Genomic DNA, 19,248 nt, shown 5'->3' with positions numbered 1-19,248 from the left:
AATCTAGGATCGGTCATCCTTTATCCCTATCCCTGCGCTTGGCATCGAGAGGGTACTCTCGAGAGAGGGGCTTTCGAAAAACTTTTAACTCGCACGCGAGCCGCGTCGATCGCGAACGTGCTCTCATACGGATCCTCGGGATTCTCCGGCGCAGTTTCGTGTACGCTATGCAGGAGCGAGCGAGAGACTGTCTATTTGTCTGTCTGTCTGTCCGTCTGTCTGAAAGTTACGTCCCGCAAGCGGAACACAAGCGCAGGCCGAAATCCGGACGAGATCGGCACAGGGAACGGCGCGAATTGTCCCGCAATTGAAACCGATCCGCGCCGCGACACGTGAGATGAGAATCCGCGGACAACCGAAAGGGCCGTTGTGTGCGACGACAAATTAACTCTGCCGCTCATTCTTGGCGACGTCGCATTCTTGCAACGCGCGCGCGCGCGCCTGGACGAAATCCGGCGGGAAGCTCCCTGACATTTCCGCGAACCGTAAAAAATCGCGCGGTGTGTCGCTTGCATTATCCCTGTGCGCCTAGCCGTTTCGTAATTCTTCTTCTTTTTTTTTTCACGAAGAAAGCGAAACGAGGCCGCGGGAGCCAAGCGCGGTGCCAAGGCGCTCGGCCGCGCCACGGCAAAACAAGATGCGCGAAAGAAGACGTCCGTGACTGCAGCCTACATCCAACATCCACGGCGCGCCGATAAATTCACGTTCACGGCGCGCGCTTTTTTGCCAGCCGGTGCACTGTCCCCTCTCTTTTTCTCTAACCTTTTTTCTGCCCTCTCGCTTCTAATCGCGGCGCGGCGATCTTGCGTCACGCGTGCAGTCACAACCGGTTCTCCGGACGGCGCGCGGCGCGGCGCGGCGCGGCGCGGATAGGGATAGGATAGGTCTTAGGAAGTGTTTACACATCCGACGCGAGGTCGCGTCGACGACGTCTCTTCGGCGGCGAGGTCGTGGTCGAGGTGGCGAGCGCCTCATTATTTCACTGACCGCGACAATCGTCTCGATTGTCCGACGTAAACAAGTTTTCGCCGAAATGAATATGAAAGCACTCAGGAGGAAATAAAGGCGCGCGCGCGCGCGCGCGCACGCGATATATTTGGACTCACCTTTTTGCAGCTGGCCGTGATCCGCGTTCATCTTCGCCTGTAACAGAAAGTGCTGCGCTTCACCAAGTAGAATTAGCACGACGGCCGTTTATACGAATTAGGCCACTTAAATATTTCGAAGTGGGTTGTCTCACCTCGTAACCTTGTTTCGCACCCCGGCCGCCACCCCAGTAGTCGCTTTCCTTGTCGTGCGGCGCGCATTGCTGTAACAGAGAGAGAGAGAGAGAGATACTCGGTTAGAGGAGCTTCTCGGACATCCCGTCGGGGGAGCTGATTCTCGCGCGGATAAGTCATTCGATGTTATGTCGCTCAATGGCTCAGGAGGGTGTCAGGGTTGACGATTTCGAGGAATATTTTAAACGACCATTTTTCGACCACTTGAGCGCTCGCGTCTCCTCTCGAGCGGAGCGGAGATTTCCCGCGAAAACGTGGATGGCAAGCGCGACGAGCCCTCTCCTCTTCATGTTCCTTTGTTTCATCGTTCGGTTTCCCTACTTTTCGATTTCCAAACACGGGGGGAGGGGGGACGTTGGCTCTCTCGCGATAAATTATACGACGCGTCTCGCTAATTACCGCTCGGAAACTCCTTCGGAGATTCGAGAGCGTAATTCCGCGGAATTAATAGTCCCCGCCGGCCTGCGGAGGTCCAGTGGCGACGCATAGAGCGCCGCGAGAGCAATCGAAGGATGACCTCGTTTCCCTTCCCACGACCCTCTAAACCACATCCATCCCCCGGCATGACCTTCCGCACCTCGATGGGGCTCGCGCCAGGTCGCGTACGCCTCTCCCCGAGAATTCGAAGGAGCGCGAGCCGGCAGCCCCGTAAACCGAAAGTTCCGACTACTTTCTTCCGAGTTTATATCCGATGGGAATACCTTTCCGCGCAAGGATAAGCAAGGATTCGCCTATTTAGCGCGCGCACCGCTCGCCGCGCCATGCGTCGTCACGAATGCCAGGCAAAATGCAGTCGTAAAAATCACGGCGCGTGTCCTCGGTATATTTTTACAAACAATAAAGAATCGCGTCTATATATAGGATACGAACCAGGTGCGAGGCGCGCGAGGATGGACATACAAAATGCAGACATTTTTTTCCGCGTCGCTTTTTCCCGACACATCTCGAGACGTCGTCTTTACTCGCCTCGGCAACAACACGTTTCGCTCGATCGTGCGCGATCGCGAAGTTCACGGACGCGTCTCGCTTGAATCCGCGATGTAATTTACGCGTATCCTCATCCTCGTCCTGTCGCATCGCTCTCCTCCTCCGCCGGCGCCGCCGCCGCTGCCGCCGCTGCTGTTTGATCGCGCCACGTCGCGAGAACGATATTTGCGCGAACTTGGGACTTGTGTCTTTACGACGGGCTCGTAAATAGAGCCGGCGCTCGGCAAGCCGTAAAGGATACCGAGGACGACGTATGAATCGAAACGTGTCGAAAAGGGGACAAAGATCGCGGCCGTCCTGGAAGGGCCGGCGGTGGCCCTTCGCGCCACAGGTGGCTCGTCAAACGATCCGATTCTGTCGGAACGTAAGCGTCGAATGGGGGCGCAAAGATACGCGCTTCTGGATCGGAAACTGCGACGGGGGGCGGGGGAGAGAGAGAGAGAGAGAGAGAGAGAGAGAGAGAGAGAGAGAGAGAGAGAGAGAGAGAGAGAGAGAGAGAGAGAAGAGAGGGAGAGGAAGAGGAGCGTCGATGATCCTCGAACCGTCCGAGATCCTCGTAGCCAATGTCGGGATCGTGATGTGAGACGGACGGAGAAAAGGTGCTACGGAACACGCGGGGTCTCCCTCAACGGACGAACGGCGGAAGTACGTGGGATGATTCGTATCTATTTTAAAGACGGAAACCAGAGAGGCCGAAGTGGATGGAAGACGCATACGTGTACGTTCGAGAGCAATCGACTTTGTCGGTAAGCGGGTAGCGAAGAGCGGGGAAGGGAGAGGAGAGAGAGAGAGAGAGAGAGAGAGAGAGAGAGAGAGAGAGAGAGAGAGAGAGAGAGAGAGAGAGAGAGAGAGAGAGAGAGAGAGAGAGAGAGAGGACGGTAGCAGCGGCGATGGTGGGTGAAGAGAGGAGGGGAGGGACTCATCCCTTAAATCCAAGCGTGTTGCCAGATGGCATCGCCTGGTAGGTGGTGCTCGCACCGCTCTAAAATCGGGATTTTCATCGAGTCGCGATAACATCGGGATAATGCATCTCTAATGAATAAAACGAGCCGAGTCCTCGATATTTGATGAGTTTGCTCTCTGCGGCTTGTTCGACGAGAGTTGCGCGAGCTAACGGGTGGAAACCGATCGCGAAAGATTGTTCGGAAGAAAGAGAGAGAGAGAGAGAGAGAGAGAGAGAGAGAGAGAGAGAGGGAGAGATAGGGGAGGGAGAATTGCCTTTCGAGAGATTACTAATAACGGATAATATATCCGATAATGTAAGCGTGTGCGGAGAGACATGATTTTTAATCAGTTTTGAAACTTTCATCAGAACATGTTATTGCAGCGACGAAACGTTCTCGAAAGACGCGCTTTTTTCTTTTTTCTTTCTTTCTTTTTTTTATTATAATACGTACGTGACCGAATCGCCCGGCAAGTTATCTTGAAATTATGTCAAACTAGCCGGCGGGCGAAAATTGAATATTTTTATCGCGCGACGGTTGGGCGGCGTATCTTTTATGCATAATCGCGTATCATACGTAGAATATTAATCACCCTCGCGTTCGCTCAACTTTGTGCAACATTAAAGCAATATCCTTAAGTGAGCGGGAGACGAAATTGGAGAAGAGAAATAGATTATAATCTAGCTAAGTGACTCTCTCTCTCTCTCTCTCGATACGTCCTAGTTATTACGAGTGCTGCACACGCTTATCGTCGCGAGATCAAAATACACGCATCTCCCCAAGACATTAGTCAATGAGAATAATACCGAAGCGTAATTTTCACTCGGGGGAACGATCTCCATAGTCAAGTCCCCAACGCCCGTTGTGCAAAAAAATTTCGATTGTTTCTTCAGGTACGTATTGGAAGGCACGAAAATATCAAAAGCAGCGGGTACACGTGATCAGTCTAAATTGAATCCAGCGCTCCCGTGTACGTGTGCGTGCATGTGTATACGCGCGCGCGTGGGTGTATATGTGCACGTATCAGGTGTGTGCATGAAAGAGAGAGAGAGAGAGAGAGAGAGAGAGAGAGAGCGAGCGAGCGAGCGCGGTTAAAATTCAGCTGGATAATTTCCATATCGGTATCAACGATATGTACTAAAGTGCCGTCCAGCGAACCGCTCGCTCGCTCGCTCGTCGAGCCCTTACGTCCACCGCCCTATACGTGCTCGACAGAGAAGAACGTGCCGGAGGCAGCTCCGGATTGGTAATCCAACCTACCACGGTTCGCTCGAAGGGAAGATATAGAAAGAGGAAAAAAATACATTTTAGCTCGCATCCAGGCACTGCAGCCAGTTTCATCCCCCTTACCGGCCCCTCGCGTTCGCCCTCCTAACCACCCATCCCTTACCCCTCAGCTCCCGCTCCCCGCTCCCACCCACCCACCCGCTCTCTCCAACGTGCACCATCGTGGTGCACCCCTCGGCTCTCTCCTTTTCCTCCCACGTCCAGCTCCCTTTACGCCCTTCTTTATCTCCCCCGTCTCTCTTTTTCTCTCTCTCTCTCTCTCTCTCTCTCTCTCTCTCTCTCTCTCTCTCTCTTGCGAGCGCGCGCGCACGCCCGTCGTTAGTACGTACGTGTACGTGAGTACGTGGTCGAGCCGATGGTCGAGAAGAGCGTCCCGATAGAAAAAGGACGCCGACGCGCGGCGTCGGTAGGTGGTCGGGTAGTCGTGAAAAAAAAATCAAAAAGATAGGAGTCGGGAAAGGGGGGCAGGGCGGCCGGGGGTGGCGGAGGGCGGGGGGCGGGGGTGAAAGGCAGGGAAAAATGAAAGGGAGGAGGAAAGCGAGGTGGGCAAACGGGTGGAGAAAAAGAGTAGACGGGGTGAGAGACGGGACAGAGAGAGAGAGAGAGGGGGAGAGAGAGAGAGAGAGAAAAAGAGAGAGAGATCATGTGCGTATGTGTGACGCAAGATGGAGAGAGACCGAGCGGATGCTCGAGGCGGTATTCCACCAGCGGGGCGAGGGGGTGAAGGGGGAGGGCGAGAGAGGCAGTGCGAGCGAGCGAGCGGGAGGGAGCGGCGCATGGGCAGCCGTTGGAGGGGGGGAGAAAAAAGGTGTAAAAAATGTCGGAGCCGAGGAAACGGGAGGAAAAAATCGGGCCGTCTCTACGGAGGCGGCGGGGGTATGTAGAGAGGGGCAGAACGGGCGGGAGAAAGATAGTGGGAAGGGATCGGGAGGAGGGGGAGAGCAAGAGAGGAGCTGGCGGGTGGAGGAGGGAGGACAGAAGAAGGATGGTAGACGGACACAAGGGAGAGGAAAAATCGGGGGACGGTGAAAGAAGCGGGAGAAAAATCGAGAGCGCGCGAAAGACGAAGAGATAACGAGAGAAAAGAGACGCGGCGAGCGTGAGCGAGAGGGAGACGGAGGGACACGGGGCGCGCGCGCGCGCGCGAGAGAGAGAGAGAGAGAGAAAGAGAGAGAGAGAGAGAGAAAGAAAGAAAGAGAGATGTGGAGAGAGAGAGAGAGAGAGAGAGAGAGAGACAGGCAGAGAGACGGCGGGTCGGGAAAGACGGGTGGAACGACGCGGGGGAGAAAGAAAAGGGACGAGGCTGAGAGACGAAGCGCGAGGGACAGAGGGAGATAGAGCAAGAAGGCGAATGACGAAGACGAGGAGGGTGGGAAAGCGGGACCGAAACGGAAAGGAAAGAAAGAGAAAGAGAGCGGCCCACACCGTGCACATGCGTGACCGTCCGTTCGCGTACGAGGCGGCGGGTATTGATCAGCCAAAGAGCGCCACGACGCCGGGCGTCCTTTTGCGAGCCTTGCTTTTTTCGGCACGGCGCGGCGCGGGCGAGGGTGCAGGGGTTGGTGCGCTGTTCGCAGGAGTAGGACGGCTAGAGAAGTCGATGGTTGAGGCGGGAGGTGGAGGAGGAGGAGGAGGAGGTGGAGAAGGAGGAGGGGAGGAGGAGGAGACGGAGAAGGAGGATGAGAAAGGAGCCGGTGGAGGAGAAGGAGGAGGATGAGGAGGTGGAATACAAGGAGTGCCACGACCTAGCCCAACGGACTAGCCCGGCGTGACGTCACTCTCTTTTTCTTCGCTCGCGCGCGCGACAACGTCGTGCCGCGACGCGACGCGACGCGACGTCTCGTGCGCGCGGGGTGATCGGGCAAGGAGGAGGCCTCGTAAAAAAAGTCTCCGGGAGGATCGTGTTTTCATGCCGAGGAGACGTCTGCGAGCTTATCCTTAAGGGAGTCACGCAGCCGCGCTCTTGGACGGCGGGGCGCACCGGGGATGCGTCGGCCGACGCAACGCGAGGGAGTGCGTTCGCGATGCACCGCCTGACGGTGCGGTTTGTTTACCGAGGATGCGGCGGCCGCGCTGGATCGGCACGTGGTCGTCGTCGTGACGCGCGCCGACGACGTGCGACTGAGGAGCTCCGGGCACGATCTCGCGATAAGAGGAGGAAAGGTAGTCGCAGGACGCGTCCCGATTTGCATTCCGCCATGAACCGATCGAGCCGTCGCGATCGATGCCCCGCTCGTTGGCTCTCGCGCGAATGGGAACCGGCAACCGCGATTCTCGTCAGTCGGATAATAACAAGACAGTCGCGTTCACCCTCCTCGTATAATACGTCAGTCGGATGAAAGTCGTGGACACACCGTCGGAGACGTCAAAAGCCGTACAGTCGTACAGTCGGCACGTAACGAAGGCGGGGCGGCTGGAAACACTTGCTATCGATCTAACGCAAGCTTTCGCCCCGAAGGAGAAAGGTACTCTAGTCACTTGAATTATACAAAGGCCGCTCATCGTCCGAATATCAATCGCCGCGCGCGAGCGCGGATGCACGTTTGGCCCCTTCGAATCTCAACGACGTCACGAAGCCTCGCGATTACCGGTCTCGGTTCTCCGCTACATTTTCTAAACGCCCTCCTATTATTCCACCTTATAGTCGCCGTTGTCGAGCGCGCGGCGCGACGACTCTGTCCGTACACAAATTAGAGACCAACACACACACACACACACACACACACATACACATGGCGAAATCGTCCGCGAGAGGAAGTAACTCGCGGCAACGACCGACAGAACAAAAGTTACCTATGCAGGAATGCACGACCTATAAAAGTTGGACTCCAAGTTCCGCGTAAGTAACGGCAGTATGCGCGCCCGCGAGTACAACTACCGCGCTTCTGCAAACGATTATTGCCCAAGTTGTATCACGCTCTAGGCTGTGCTCGCTGACGTCTAATGAACCGCGATAAATATTTCGTGTTCGATGATTCACATCGAGCGCGATATCGTTAGCGGCCTCGTAAACAGCTGTGCGCACGAGCGCACAGAAATATAACACGGATTGTTGCCTCTCGCGCTCTCGGACTCTTCAGCGTTACTCTTCTCTCTCTCTCTCTCTCTCTCTCTCTCTCTCTCTCTCTCTCTCTCTCTCTCTCTCTCTCTCTCTCTCTCTCAGCCGTACACTCTTTATTACCACTGGCCCCGCTTCCCTCCCTGCCGTATCGAGTAATGCTCGTGAATAAAGACGGAGTGTCCGAGTGTCTTATAATGCCGATACTTACGATTGAGCCGACGCTAATCGACTTTCTTTTATCGAGGAGCTGTACACAAACGAAATTCAGCACGATCGTTGTCGTCGCTGTTCTCTCCTCTGTGGGCTCCGATAAGTGCCGAGTCAAAGCGACGACAGGTTATCGAAGTACGACGCGGGTTGCGGCGAGATTTTTAAGACGGCACGGTGTTACTCGATTAGACGAAGCCAATAACGTTTCTCGGTTCGTTTCCAAGTCCACAGCCCATAAAAGTAACGTCGCGCGCGTACTCTGCGCCATTGGGTCGTAACGAGGAATTGCGCTCGCCGGTGGTCGAGCGGTATCCGACGCATTTTTCCGCTCTAATCGGCGAGAAGCCAACTGTCTCGGGCAAATGTTTAATGACGAGAGACTGTCTCTCGCCGATCGCGCGCAAGGTTTAACGCTCCGACCCGTGCTCGCGACCTGCGGACCTGTCGCGCTTAGGAAGACGGAGTGCTACGACAGACAGACAGACAGACAGACAGAGAGAGAGAGAACGAGAGAAAGAGAGAAAGAGAGAGAGAGAGAGACATGTCCCGGGGCTTACGACCCCGTGAGTCCCAACGGACGCGGGATACGGCGGGATCGTACGCGAGATGCGTCGCGCCGGGGGTGAAGGAACGGCCGTCGTTCCGCGGTAACCCGACCAGAAGCTCGGATTTCCACTCTGATAGAGCGGGACTGGAGATCGTCTCGTCGATGAACGGTCGACGGTTACTCGGCCCGATAGGATGCTGACAGCTGGTAAAACTCGGCCGTTCAAGGGTTACGCGGCACACGTGGCACCCGTGACTCCGGCAGAAGGAGAGGAAGGCGGACAGAGGAGGAGGAGAGAACAGGATGGAAGGGCTATCTCGTATGTCGATAGCAGCGATCCTCAAAATTACGGGACGCGGATGAACGAAAAGGAGCGATCAGCGTGCTAGTCGAGCGCCTCGTAAGAATCGAATATTCAATCGCGACGAGCACTCGGATGCACGCTCTATGTACCATCACGACAGCTCGGCCGAAAAGCCGAATCCCGCGGGCGAACCCGGATAAGCAAATTTTCGCTCATTTGAGAGAGAGAGAGAGAGAGAGAGAGAGAGAGAGAGAGAAATGGTCGAAACTCGGCGCCGGATATTAACGTCGCGGCGAACGATTGAGTATTTTCGTAAGTCACGTGCGCCGCTGAGAGACGTCCGCTGAGGGGAACGTTCTTGATACGATTTTACGGGTTTCAGCGTCGATATGTACACGTGTGTGTGTGTGTGTATATAGACGGCCGGAAAGTGGCAGTAATAGAAATGTATCCCCTAACGAGAGTACGAATTCGACTTCGCTTAAACGGAAATTTAATGGATAGCTTAATTGAGCGGTTATTCAATATCGGAAATTAGGACATTGGAGCTTTAATAGAACAGACAGATGGTAAACCTGGTTACTCTATACAGCGACCACGAGACACATACACAAGAGAAATTCAGTTTCATATGTTTGTGCGATTCTTTAATTATTAAATTCCACTTGCCCGTTTGTTTCGGGACATCTGACACTTAAGAGGGAGCAAGATATAACGAGCGACACAGTACTCGGCACCAGCCAAAGAGGCCGCTTCTTTTCCGAGAGATTTCTCGCGGCATCGCGCGCCCGTCTTTCGTTTGTCGCCACAGATCTCCGATTGATCGTAAACCGGCACCGGCTCTCCGCGATGAGGAAAGTGAGAAGGTCTCATTATTACGGGATTTTCTCAGATAGCGGCTGGAAATATTCCCCGCCGGGAGCGAAATATCTTCCGCTGACTTATCTCCGGTTAAAGACCCTCCGATACACCGCTATTCATTTAGGAATATGCAAGACACACGTGTCTTCCCACAGAGTGTCAGTGGAACCATATCGCTCTCGTGGCTTTTTTTGTCCTTTAGGCCCAGAGGAGCGCAAGGGTGGCCAACGAGGCACATGTGGTCCATGACTCTCGTTTTCCTCCTGCCCCGCGCGTCCTCCTCTCTCGCTTGTTCCAGGATATGCGAGTGGCGTGAGTGTGAGAGAGTGAGTGAGTGAGTGAGTGAGAGAGAGAGAGAGAGAGAGAGAGAGAGAGAGAGATGAGGGGGGGGGGAGAGGGAGAAGGGAAGGGACACGGAGAGTGATAAAATTCAACAGTTGGCCTCAGATTGGTGGCTTTTCTCGCTCTTCTCGCTCTTCACGCGTCGCCTTTCACGGTAGCCCGGCTACGACTACGACGAGCTTTGGGATACGCTCGTTTTGATAACCGTTCGTCTGGAATTTTTGTGACTCCTGTCACCGGCCGCCCTTCGACTCTCCTTTTAAATTCGTGGAAATGCCAGGCCGATCAAAGGCGCCTAAGATGGTGGGATCGCCGACGCGTAAACAGCCACGTCGAAACGAAGATACGCGCGCTCGAACGTTCTCGCTTTTTTCTCTCTTCAGGGATTCGTCCCCCTCTCCCCTCCCCTACGGGAATTCATTCGATATTATTCGACACGTATGTAGCTCGCGGAAAATTGGATTAGGACTGTCTAATTGGCGGCCTCGGAGTCGCCGCTTTGATGTGGCGCGCCGCGGCAACCGGCGATGCGATTTTGCGGCAACATAAACTATGCGACAATCGTAATAGCCGGCGACCGATATTCCGGCGCCATTTGCAATCTATCGTCCTGTCCAAGAGAGATAAGGAGAGAGAGAGAGAGAGAGAGAGAGAGAAGAGAGAGAGAGAGAGAGAGAGAGAGAGAGAGAAAAAAACGTGAAATTTTTATCTCTCAATTGTCTCCCGGTTTCGTTGGAATATCGTAAATAATTCATTAACTCGGCCGACGAGACGCTTATTAAATGGCCGAGCAAAGGACGTGACGCGCACCATCGAAGCCGATGAAACTTTAAGGACGCGCCGAAATCCTACGAGACAAACGAGACCAGCCACGCGCGATATCATCGCCGGCTGATAAGATCGCTGACCCAAATGGCGCTCGCGCGAGCACCGGCGGGGGGAGGGGGCGGAGGAGGGCGCGAAGGCGCAGGGGTGGAACGACAGCGGACGGAGGGAAAGGGGCAGAACGGGAGAAGAGATCTGACCCAGACGAGTTTTTCCGCCGGTTTCCCGGGGGTTTCCTATTTTTCCCGGTCGTAACGTCGAGCGGCGGGTCGGGTCTGCAGACAATTCGCAGTAAAATTTTTACAACCACCCCCGCCGATTCCGCCGCGACAGGGGCTGCGAGGAGGCGCGATGAGGGTGAGAGCGGGCGAGCGAGCGAGCGAGCGAGCGAGCGAGCGAGCGGCGCGACGGGGTGGGGAAAGTAGCCAAGCTCCAGACGCGCGGAATGGCCGCGGCCTGGTCGCGGAAACCCATAAACCTATACGTCTGCCTGTCTACCTACGACCTCCAATCTCCTACACCTCCGCCCTCCCACCTGCAAACTCCTCCGTCCGCCGCGGCAGCCACCCCTTTCCTACTTGCGACGCCGAATGCCGCCGCGCGACGGAAAATATATCTCGTCGCGCGCTTCGACGTTTATCCGTCATTTACCGTTACTTTTATCTGCGTCTTTATTACCCCCGCGCGTCGCGCCCCCGCGCCCGGCTATTTTATCGCTCAAATCGTCTGAAGCGTCGCGCAGTTTAATGGGGGAGAGGCGAGAGACGCTGATGGCCAAATATGAACTCGCCGTTAAATCGCGAGCGCCGAACGCGCCGAGAGCGCTGTACATTCGCAATACGCGTTCATTACTTCACCCCCCCCCTACCCCCGCCCTCTCCCCCGGCTTGATTCTCGCGCGCGTTCACGGTCGTGAAATTTCCTACTGAGAACTTTCATAATTGTAGGTTCGCCGAAACCGCGCGACATTTCGAAGGGAAATTACAAACGGACAAAGAGAAAGAGACAATTTCTCTCTCGGTTGCCGTCTCTCATCGCGGGAGAATCTTTCTTCTCCCTCCCTCCCTGCCTCTCCTTCTCGACGATTTGCACCGCGCGAGCGACTTTAAACACGCGCGTCCCTTAACCCTACCGCTTCGCTTTTTCTCACAGTGCCCATTACTGTGCGTCTCGCTCCCTCCTGCTCCCCCTTCGCCCGACCTGGCACGATTCGAGAGGGCAACACGTGGCGACCGGCTTCGCCGGAACATTCCGTGCCACTGTGAGAGAGCAAGTCGTCGGAATGTACACAGCCGTTCATTTACACATACACGCATAGGCCGTGCACAAGCGCAGGATGGCATTACGCCGCGGACGCGACAACGTTCGTCATCTTGAAGCGCAGTCGTCGGGGTGCCCTGGCATCGTTCGAAGCGTCTCGCCGCGCGATTTCGGTTACGCACATGTTCGGCTCCTGCGGAAATACCTTGCCGCCGAGGAGAAAAAGGCGCAACGTGTCGCCGAGGGACCGCCGAGGAGGAGAGGATCCCACGAATTCGAAGAGCGCGAACTTGCAGATTCCTCAGCCTCGTGGCACCTCCACCGCGCCGGTCCGCCAAATGATCCGCGCTGTGCGCGCCGACGCGATCGTAATGAAAGATCAACACGGCGGCCGAATGAATGACACGGGCATTTGCATAAGCGGACGACGGTAGCGCGAAAACTCGAAACACCTGCTTTCGCGGCGAGCCGATTGCAACGCCGAGACGAGAAAAAAGGAAAAATGGAAATAGATGAATCTGTTATTCAGATGAGGATATTATCAACCGTGCGGAAAAAAGAAGATGAAGCAGGAGAAGCATCAAGACTATACAGCTGTTGTTTGTGTCTATATTAAGAACATATACCTCTTGCCCGTTTATCAATATTAATGCGAAATAATTGATTGAGATGGAGTTTTTAGGGGGTCGATGGCTCGCCAAAAGTACACGGAGCGTGTCCCAAGCGTTCGATTAAAGCGCTCGTCGTCGTGTCCTTAACCGGAAATCATTTCGCCGTGGCTCCGCGGCGAAAGAAATTCTCGCGCTCGCCGCAAAAAGCTTCTGCGGCGGTATTCGCGCAGAAAGCTCGTTTCGAGATGCGGAAGGGCCGGCAGCGAGAGAGAGGCAGAGAGAGGCAGAGAGAGAGAGAGAGAGAGAGAGAGAGAGAGAGAGAGAGAGAGAGAGAGAGAGAGAGAGAGAGAGAGAGAGAGAGAGAGAGAGAGAGAGAGAGAGAGAGAGAGAGAGAGAGCACCATGGACTAGAGATAGAAAGAGAGAGAGAGAGAGGGGGGGAAGAAGAGGGAGAGACAGATAAAGAGAACGAGAGCGAGCGAGCGCGCGAGGAGAATTATTTGAAAGAACCTCGCGGCGGTTCTCCTTTTTTCGGCACTAACCGCCGAGTCGTATTCCAAGGGCGAGGGAGTAGGAGGGGACACACGGTGGAAGCTTTTCCGGATACGGTGCGGAGGCGAGAGCGCGCTTGGAAAAGAATACAAGCGCCGCCGCCGCCGCTGCCGCCGTCGACGCGCGCGTTGCACTTCTCCGCGCCGTAAAAACGCGCCGGGCGAAACTCGCCGAGGGATATTTCCTAGCTGGAAGAATCGTTTCGACGCGCGATGCGAGCGCGATGGATGGATGGATGGATGGATGGATGGATGGATGGATGGATGGATGGATGGATGGATCGATGCGTTTCCCGCGAGCGGTCCGCGCCGCGCGAGAGATTGCCCTTTTCCCGTTCGCGCCGGGAAATTCGCGGCCCTCCGTCAGTCCGTTCGTTCGTCCGGTCGGTCGTTCGCCCCCACTCCGCGACTCGCAATGATGATTAATGGCGGCTTTAAGAAAACTTTTCATTTTGCATAATTTTATTCGGCGCGTTGCACTCGATGCGCTTAAACACGATATGGCCGAATATAAATTATTCGCGCGCGTGCGAGCAGCCGAGCGAGCGAGCGAACGCCGAGGGTTCTACCGGATGAATTATTGCTTATCGGTGGAACGAGTTTATCGAAACGCGATTCTGCGCGCGCGTCGCGCACGGGGACTCTTAGCGTTTATATTACGGCGAGCTTTTTTCTTACCGGCACTAACGACGTAATTTCCGTTTGTGGAAAATCAGGAAAAAAAGAAATTTGCAATTAACGCTAAAAGGTCCCCGGGATACTTAAACACTCTCGGAAATTCTGCGACCCGTGGGGAGCACTCGGCGGTTTTCAAAAGGGCCATGTGACTCCCTTTAGGTCCAACTTTTCGTTTGACCGAGTTTTCCGGCTTGTATAAACTCAAGGACGGACGTTCGCGGACGTCGGGCGTAGGTTGCGTTGCGCGTTGCAGCACCCTTTAAGCGTTATATCAAAAACTTGACTCCGAAAAAGCGCCGTAGACGCTTTTATTAACGTCTACTATTCTAAGGGAGCTAAATTAACGTTCAGGCCACACAACTTGGAAAACACAAGCAGCCTCGTCGGTTTACCGGCAGCTCGCGACGAAAGAGCACGGCTAACGTGAACAGCAGCTGCTGAGCGCGCGCGATAAATTAATAAGCAGGAACATGTGCGCTTAATCGAATTGCAAGATTTAAATATTTAGACGACAAACAAGAATGCAGATCTGTTGCCGATAGAATTCACCTGTCAGCCAAGATACGCCCGCTGGAATTTTGTTGCGGCAACCGAAATAACCCTCCGCTCTCGCCCTCCCTCCCTCTCTCTCTCTCTCTCTCTCTCTCTCTCTCTCTCTCTCTCTCTCTCTCGATATCTCTCTCTCTCTCTCTAGTGCGACGACGATCAAAAAAGTGTGCATTCGTGAGGGAATTCCAGGATAGAATGAAATTCCGCTTGCCGGCGAAATATGGCCGATCGCTTTTCGACCGATCGTTCTTGACTGCGGCTACGGGATCAGATAGCGTCTTGAATGAAAATACGTTGAGAAACGAGTCGCGTAGGTGAAGACGCGTCGAAATGAAATTCCTGAAGGGTCGATCTCCCTCTACGGCCGCCCCTATTCACGGTAACCCTTTGCCCCAGTTTCGTCATCTATTCACGCGGATTAAAGTCGCGAAAGGGAACGAAGGAGGGTAATGGATGAAGCACGTCTCTCGCACTGCGAGAAATGGAAAACGGCGGAATCACGCTTTTCCTTCTCTCTCTCTCTCTCTCTCTCTCTCTCTCTCTCTCTCTCTCTCTCTCTCTCTCTCTCTCTCCCTCTCTTCCAAATGTCAAATGTGTCGCGACACAATCAATCGCAATATGATTGCGCGCACGTGTGTCTATGTTGAAAAATATTGGCCGTAAACTTTTTCTTGTATTCATCGTGTTGCTCGCCAAAGGGCTGCAATAAGACGCGCAAATCCATCGTCAATATATTCTAAACATTCGTAATTATCACTCGTGATCTCGCGTTCTGTCGGCAATCGGCAGCGGCGAAACGTGACAACTCCGTTAACGTGTCGCGCGAGGCGTTCTAGAGAAGCGCACGGCAAACATGCATACTTTGAACTTGAGGGCGATTTCAATGGAAATTCCCTCCGATAAAGATGCATTGCCGTCTGAAGCGAAGTGTCTAGAGGGGTGGAACAGTCAATCGGCGTTACGACCCTCTATTGGCGCAGTAGGGCAAAGCAACCCTTCGTTTCTCGAAGTCAATGGTGCGTGTGCGTTGCGAAATCCTCGTGGCTTCATTGAGAAATGCTTTCAATGGATCGAGTCGTTCGCGAGTTGTTGTTGCTGTTGGAGATTAAATCAAGATCAAATATTCATCATCGAGGCAAGTTTGCCAGCTGCAAATTCGCAGGTGGAATTTCTCGCGAGAAAAATTAATTAACACACGCGTGTCTGCCGACAAATACGAGGACTCTCTCCCTTGAAAAAGATTTCTTCCAAGACACTGAAACAACTGTTAGGCCGATTTAAATATATCGCGCACAGGTCTCGCGATCCTGCAATTTACGGTCACGCAATTCGCGCACAATCCTTCATCCCTTTATAACGATAATTCGTCGCGCGACCAAGGAACAAAATCGCGCTCGCCAAGTTCCAACGGAACTCCAATCGCCCGTAGGAATCGATCGACGCGCGTGCGAGATCGCCATCCGCGGCCGCTGGCGGTTTCGCCGGGCTCGAAATTGAAAGAAAAGGGTCGAGCACCCCTAAAAGGTTACAAGTCTCTCTTTTACGAGAGCCGGAGTGCAACCCTTTGGCCTACTTCTCAAGGTCCGTGGTACATGAGTTAAGGGACGCCGGCTGGGTGTCTCTCGAGCTTTACGGAGCGAGAGCGTCGGTACACGGAGGAGCGACAGGGCGCGACGAAAGAGGGGTTGGTTGGTTGGCTGGCTGGCTGGCTGGCTGGCTGGCTGGCTGGCTGGCTGGCGGCGAAGGAGGTAAAGGAGGCGAAAGCGGGGCGGACTGGTCGGGGGTGAGTAGGTCAAACTTTACGGTCCTGGCGTCTAGACGTCGTTGCGCCCTGTGCGCGGCAGTAAAACCGTTTTAAGGGGCTGTTTTACCAGCGCACTCAGCGCGCGCGACCTGCTCGATGGGGGAGGAATAGCGGAGACGCTAAACCACCTCTCTCTCTCTCTCTCTCTCTCTCTCTCTCTCTCTCTCTCTCTCTCTCTCTCTCTCTCTCTCTCTCTCTCTCTCTCTCCCTCCTGCTCCTCTTTCTGTCCGTCGCTCTTCTCTACACCCACTCGTCTCTTCAGACCCCTGTCGCGCCCACGAGTCGCCTTTATCCGTCTACGCGCCCCTCCCCCTCCCCCCTGCCGTCCGCTCGTCGGTGCATTCCAGACGGGGGAGGATGCGCAGCCACCGGAGGGTAACGGAGAGGAAGTAAAATTGCGAGGGATCGTCTATGGAAATCTCGCTCTCTCGCACGCACGAGGGGACAGAGCCGCGAGGCGGCGGTGGAGAGGCGGGGAGAAGAGCACGAAGGCAGACGAACGGGAAAAAATTAATTCTCCAATGTTTCTTCCCGCGCGTCGACGTCCGCGCGGAAAGTCAAACGTCGCCTCGCTAACGAAAGGGAGGGTGACGAGGGAGAGCAGCCGCTGATAATCGGCGACGCGATCGCGAGCGTTTCATCGCAGGAGACCCGCGACGTTCGTCCTGCGCGCGCGGTTTCGCGTCGCGTCTGCGGATACACGTAACTCCCCGGGAGCCCCTCGGCCGCGGCTCGTGTCCCATTTTCCTTCACGAGCCGGCGCAACTTCTTTCCGGAAAGATTTAGATCACGCGCGTGACGAAGGCGAGGCAGGTCCTGTCGAGGGCCGGACGGGGTGACCGGCGGCGAGTGACTTCTGTCCGAGTGTGACACTTGGTCGAACACTTGGTCCTCGCGCTCGACTGCCGTTCTCCAAAATGCACGATCTATCTGCTCGGCGGAGTCATCAGGCGCGCGCGAGAGAACGTCTCGAGAGGATCCTTCCTGTCCAAGGAGGAAGCACTTGGCGCTGGGAGACGCGACGCGACGCGACGCGGCGCGGCGCGGCGCGGTGCTGCGTCTTCTTACTCACGAGACGAGGGCAGTAAGCAAGCGCGCGTGACAAAAACGACCTCGCGCGCCGGGGGGGGAGGAGGGGCGGAGGCGCGTAACAGCCTCGGCCGGGGAGCACACAGACGGGCGTTTGTCTCGTGAAATTCTCACGCAGTGACGGAGAAGCGCGGCCAAATCGTGGGCCCCCTTGAACATGCAGGCTCTCCAGGAACAGGAGGAGGTGCGGACCGACCCGGGCGGACGAGAAATAGAGGCCTTCTAATGGTCGCGATGACGTCCACGCGATACGACGACCACTCCGTTCTCTTTCCTCCCTCCTTGCCCCCCCCTCTCTCTCTCTCTCTCTCTCTCTCTGCGACGAGACTCCACGACACAAGTGGCTACTCGATCCACGTCGAGGGGGTGTTCTCGAGACGCTAAATATTTCTCGCAGCGTGATCTCTCGAGCTGCGCACGGCGAACGTTTGACATTAGCCGCGCGTTCGACAGGGACGACACGCATATATCCATCGGCGAGGCAGTTTCGGACAAGTAACACGCCCGTAAACGGTGTGTTGTGTAATTCCGTTTCTTTCTTTCTCTCTTTCTTGCCTCCTCTCTTCTCCCTCCTCCCTCCCGGCGCGCCCATCCCCCTAATGAGAGAAACGGAACGCGCGCCGTCTATAGAGCGCGAGCGCGTAATTTATTACGGAAAAACGACGATGGAAAGAGAAGGAGGGAGGGAGGGAGAGAGAGAGAGAGAGAGAGAGAGAGAGAGAGAGGTGAGCGCTCTTTTGTTTGCTTCAAGAGTTTCGATACAATATCCCTTGAATTCCCGCGTATCGGGAGAGGATGGTAATACGGATATCTCCTTTCTCCGGGATAGAATTCATTTAACAATCGGATAGAATTCATTTAAGGGGATGCCGGATTGGATGGCGGGCTGCTCTTGGATGAAAAAAACATCATCGAAAAAACATCCGATCAGAAAAACATTATCTGGACGGAGGTGAAAAAGCCTCGACAACAGCGTTATAATATATCAACGATGTCGCGCGACGATTAATATGCGCATGTATAAATATTCACGGACGAGCGGCCAAATGTAACGCGCTGGATAGTCGCCGATACGATACGATGACGCGCGCGCGATCCTTTTCCCGTGTCTTTGCGTGCAAATCTTATACAAATGCGAGCACGTCGTCACTGATATATTACTTTATCTGCGATTGTATACCAAATGCGCTTTTCAGTCTCACTGACGGCAAGCAATAACACGTAAAAAGACCAGCCGGCGTCCTCTCTCTCTCTCTATGCATTTCCCACTTATGTATTATGTATTTATGTGGGTGCATGCATATGTATAAATCACGGATAAAAATATCGCTCGTCCACTGCACGTAAGATGGCGAACGATAAATCGGCGAAGCGATAATTAACTCGCGGAGCGCACCCCGGTCGGTCCTTCGCTCTCGCGTCTGCTCGCGCTCAGACGCGCACGGCGAAGAAAATTCACTTCGCTCTCTCGGCGCGGGCTGTGAAGCTTGCTTTTTTCCGCCGCGCTAATTGCGCGATACGCAAATCTTGCAGCAATGCAGACACGCGATCATTATTGTAGCGATGCTTTATTGATTCCGCGCAACTAATACGAAGTAAAACTCCCGCGCGCGAGCGGGTGGGAGAGGGGGAGAGAGAGAGAGAGAGAGAGAGAGAAAAAGGACGGTTAGCTGTCGGTGAAGTTTTCAACTTGCCGGCATCCCCTTAATAATGGAATTCAAATAACTATGGTCTTTCGATGTGCGCCGTCATACAAATTTCATACGAATCTACCATACATTCCGAGCGGAGCGCGAGCGCGAACACGAGCCCCGTTATATACAATTTTTTTATTTACCCTGCCTCCGCGAGAGCAAGCCGAGCGCGCGCGTTGCGAGAATTAATTGTAGGCCGAATGACGTGCGCTCATCAAAGTACACGTGTGCGTATCTGAACGGTCGACCTAACGAGAAGTTATTTTTAGCATCGCCGAGAGAGAGAGAGAGAGAGAGCTCGCACAGCGCGAGGTGCGCTGGGCGCTCTCGTTTGATTTCCGCCAATGCGCAAAAACGTAACGCGC

General features: G+C 54.7%; 1 protein-coding gene across 3 annotated transcripts in view; it reads right to left on the bottom strand.

Moving 5' to 3' along the window:
• The window catches only part of LOC105183350 (zinc finger protein rotund), a 178,272-nt gene that overhangs the window by 82,537 nt on the left and 76,487 nt on the right, over window positions 1-19,248 (bottom strand). For 2 of the 3 annotated variants that reach the window (XM_011141397.2, XM_025296813.1), the window contains exons 3-4: window positions 1,241-1,309; window positions 1,107-1,158 (exon numbers count right to left, since the gene is read on the bottom strand). In XM_011141397.2, the coding sequence (XP_011139699.1) occupies window positions 1,107-1,158; window positions 1,241-1,309 (121 nt within the window). The remainder of the gene's footprint in view (window positions 1-1,106; window positions 1,159-1,240; window positions 1,310-19,248) is intronic. The other variant, XM_025296814.1, reaches the window with a different exon arrangement.

Source organism: Harpegnathos saltator, unplaced genomic scaffold, assembly GCF_003227715.2.
Source record: "Harpegnathos saltator strain DR-91 unplaced genomic scaffold, Hsal_v8.6 scaffold16, whole genome shotgun sequence".
Classification (NCBI taxonomy): Eukaryota; Metazoa; Arthropoda; class Insecta; order Hymenoptera; family Formicidae; genus Harpegnathos; species Harpegnathos saltator.
This window is presented reverse-complemented; position numbering and strand designations above follow the sequence as displayed.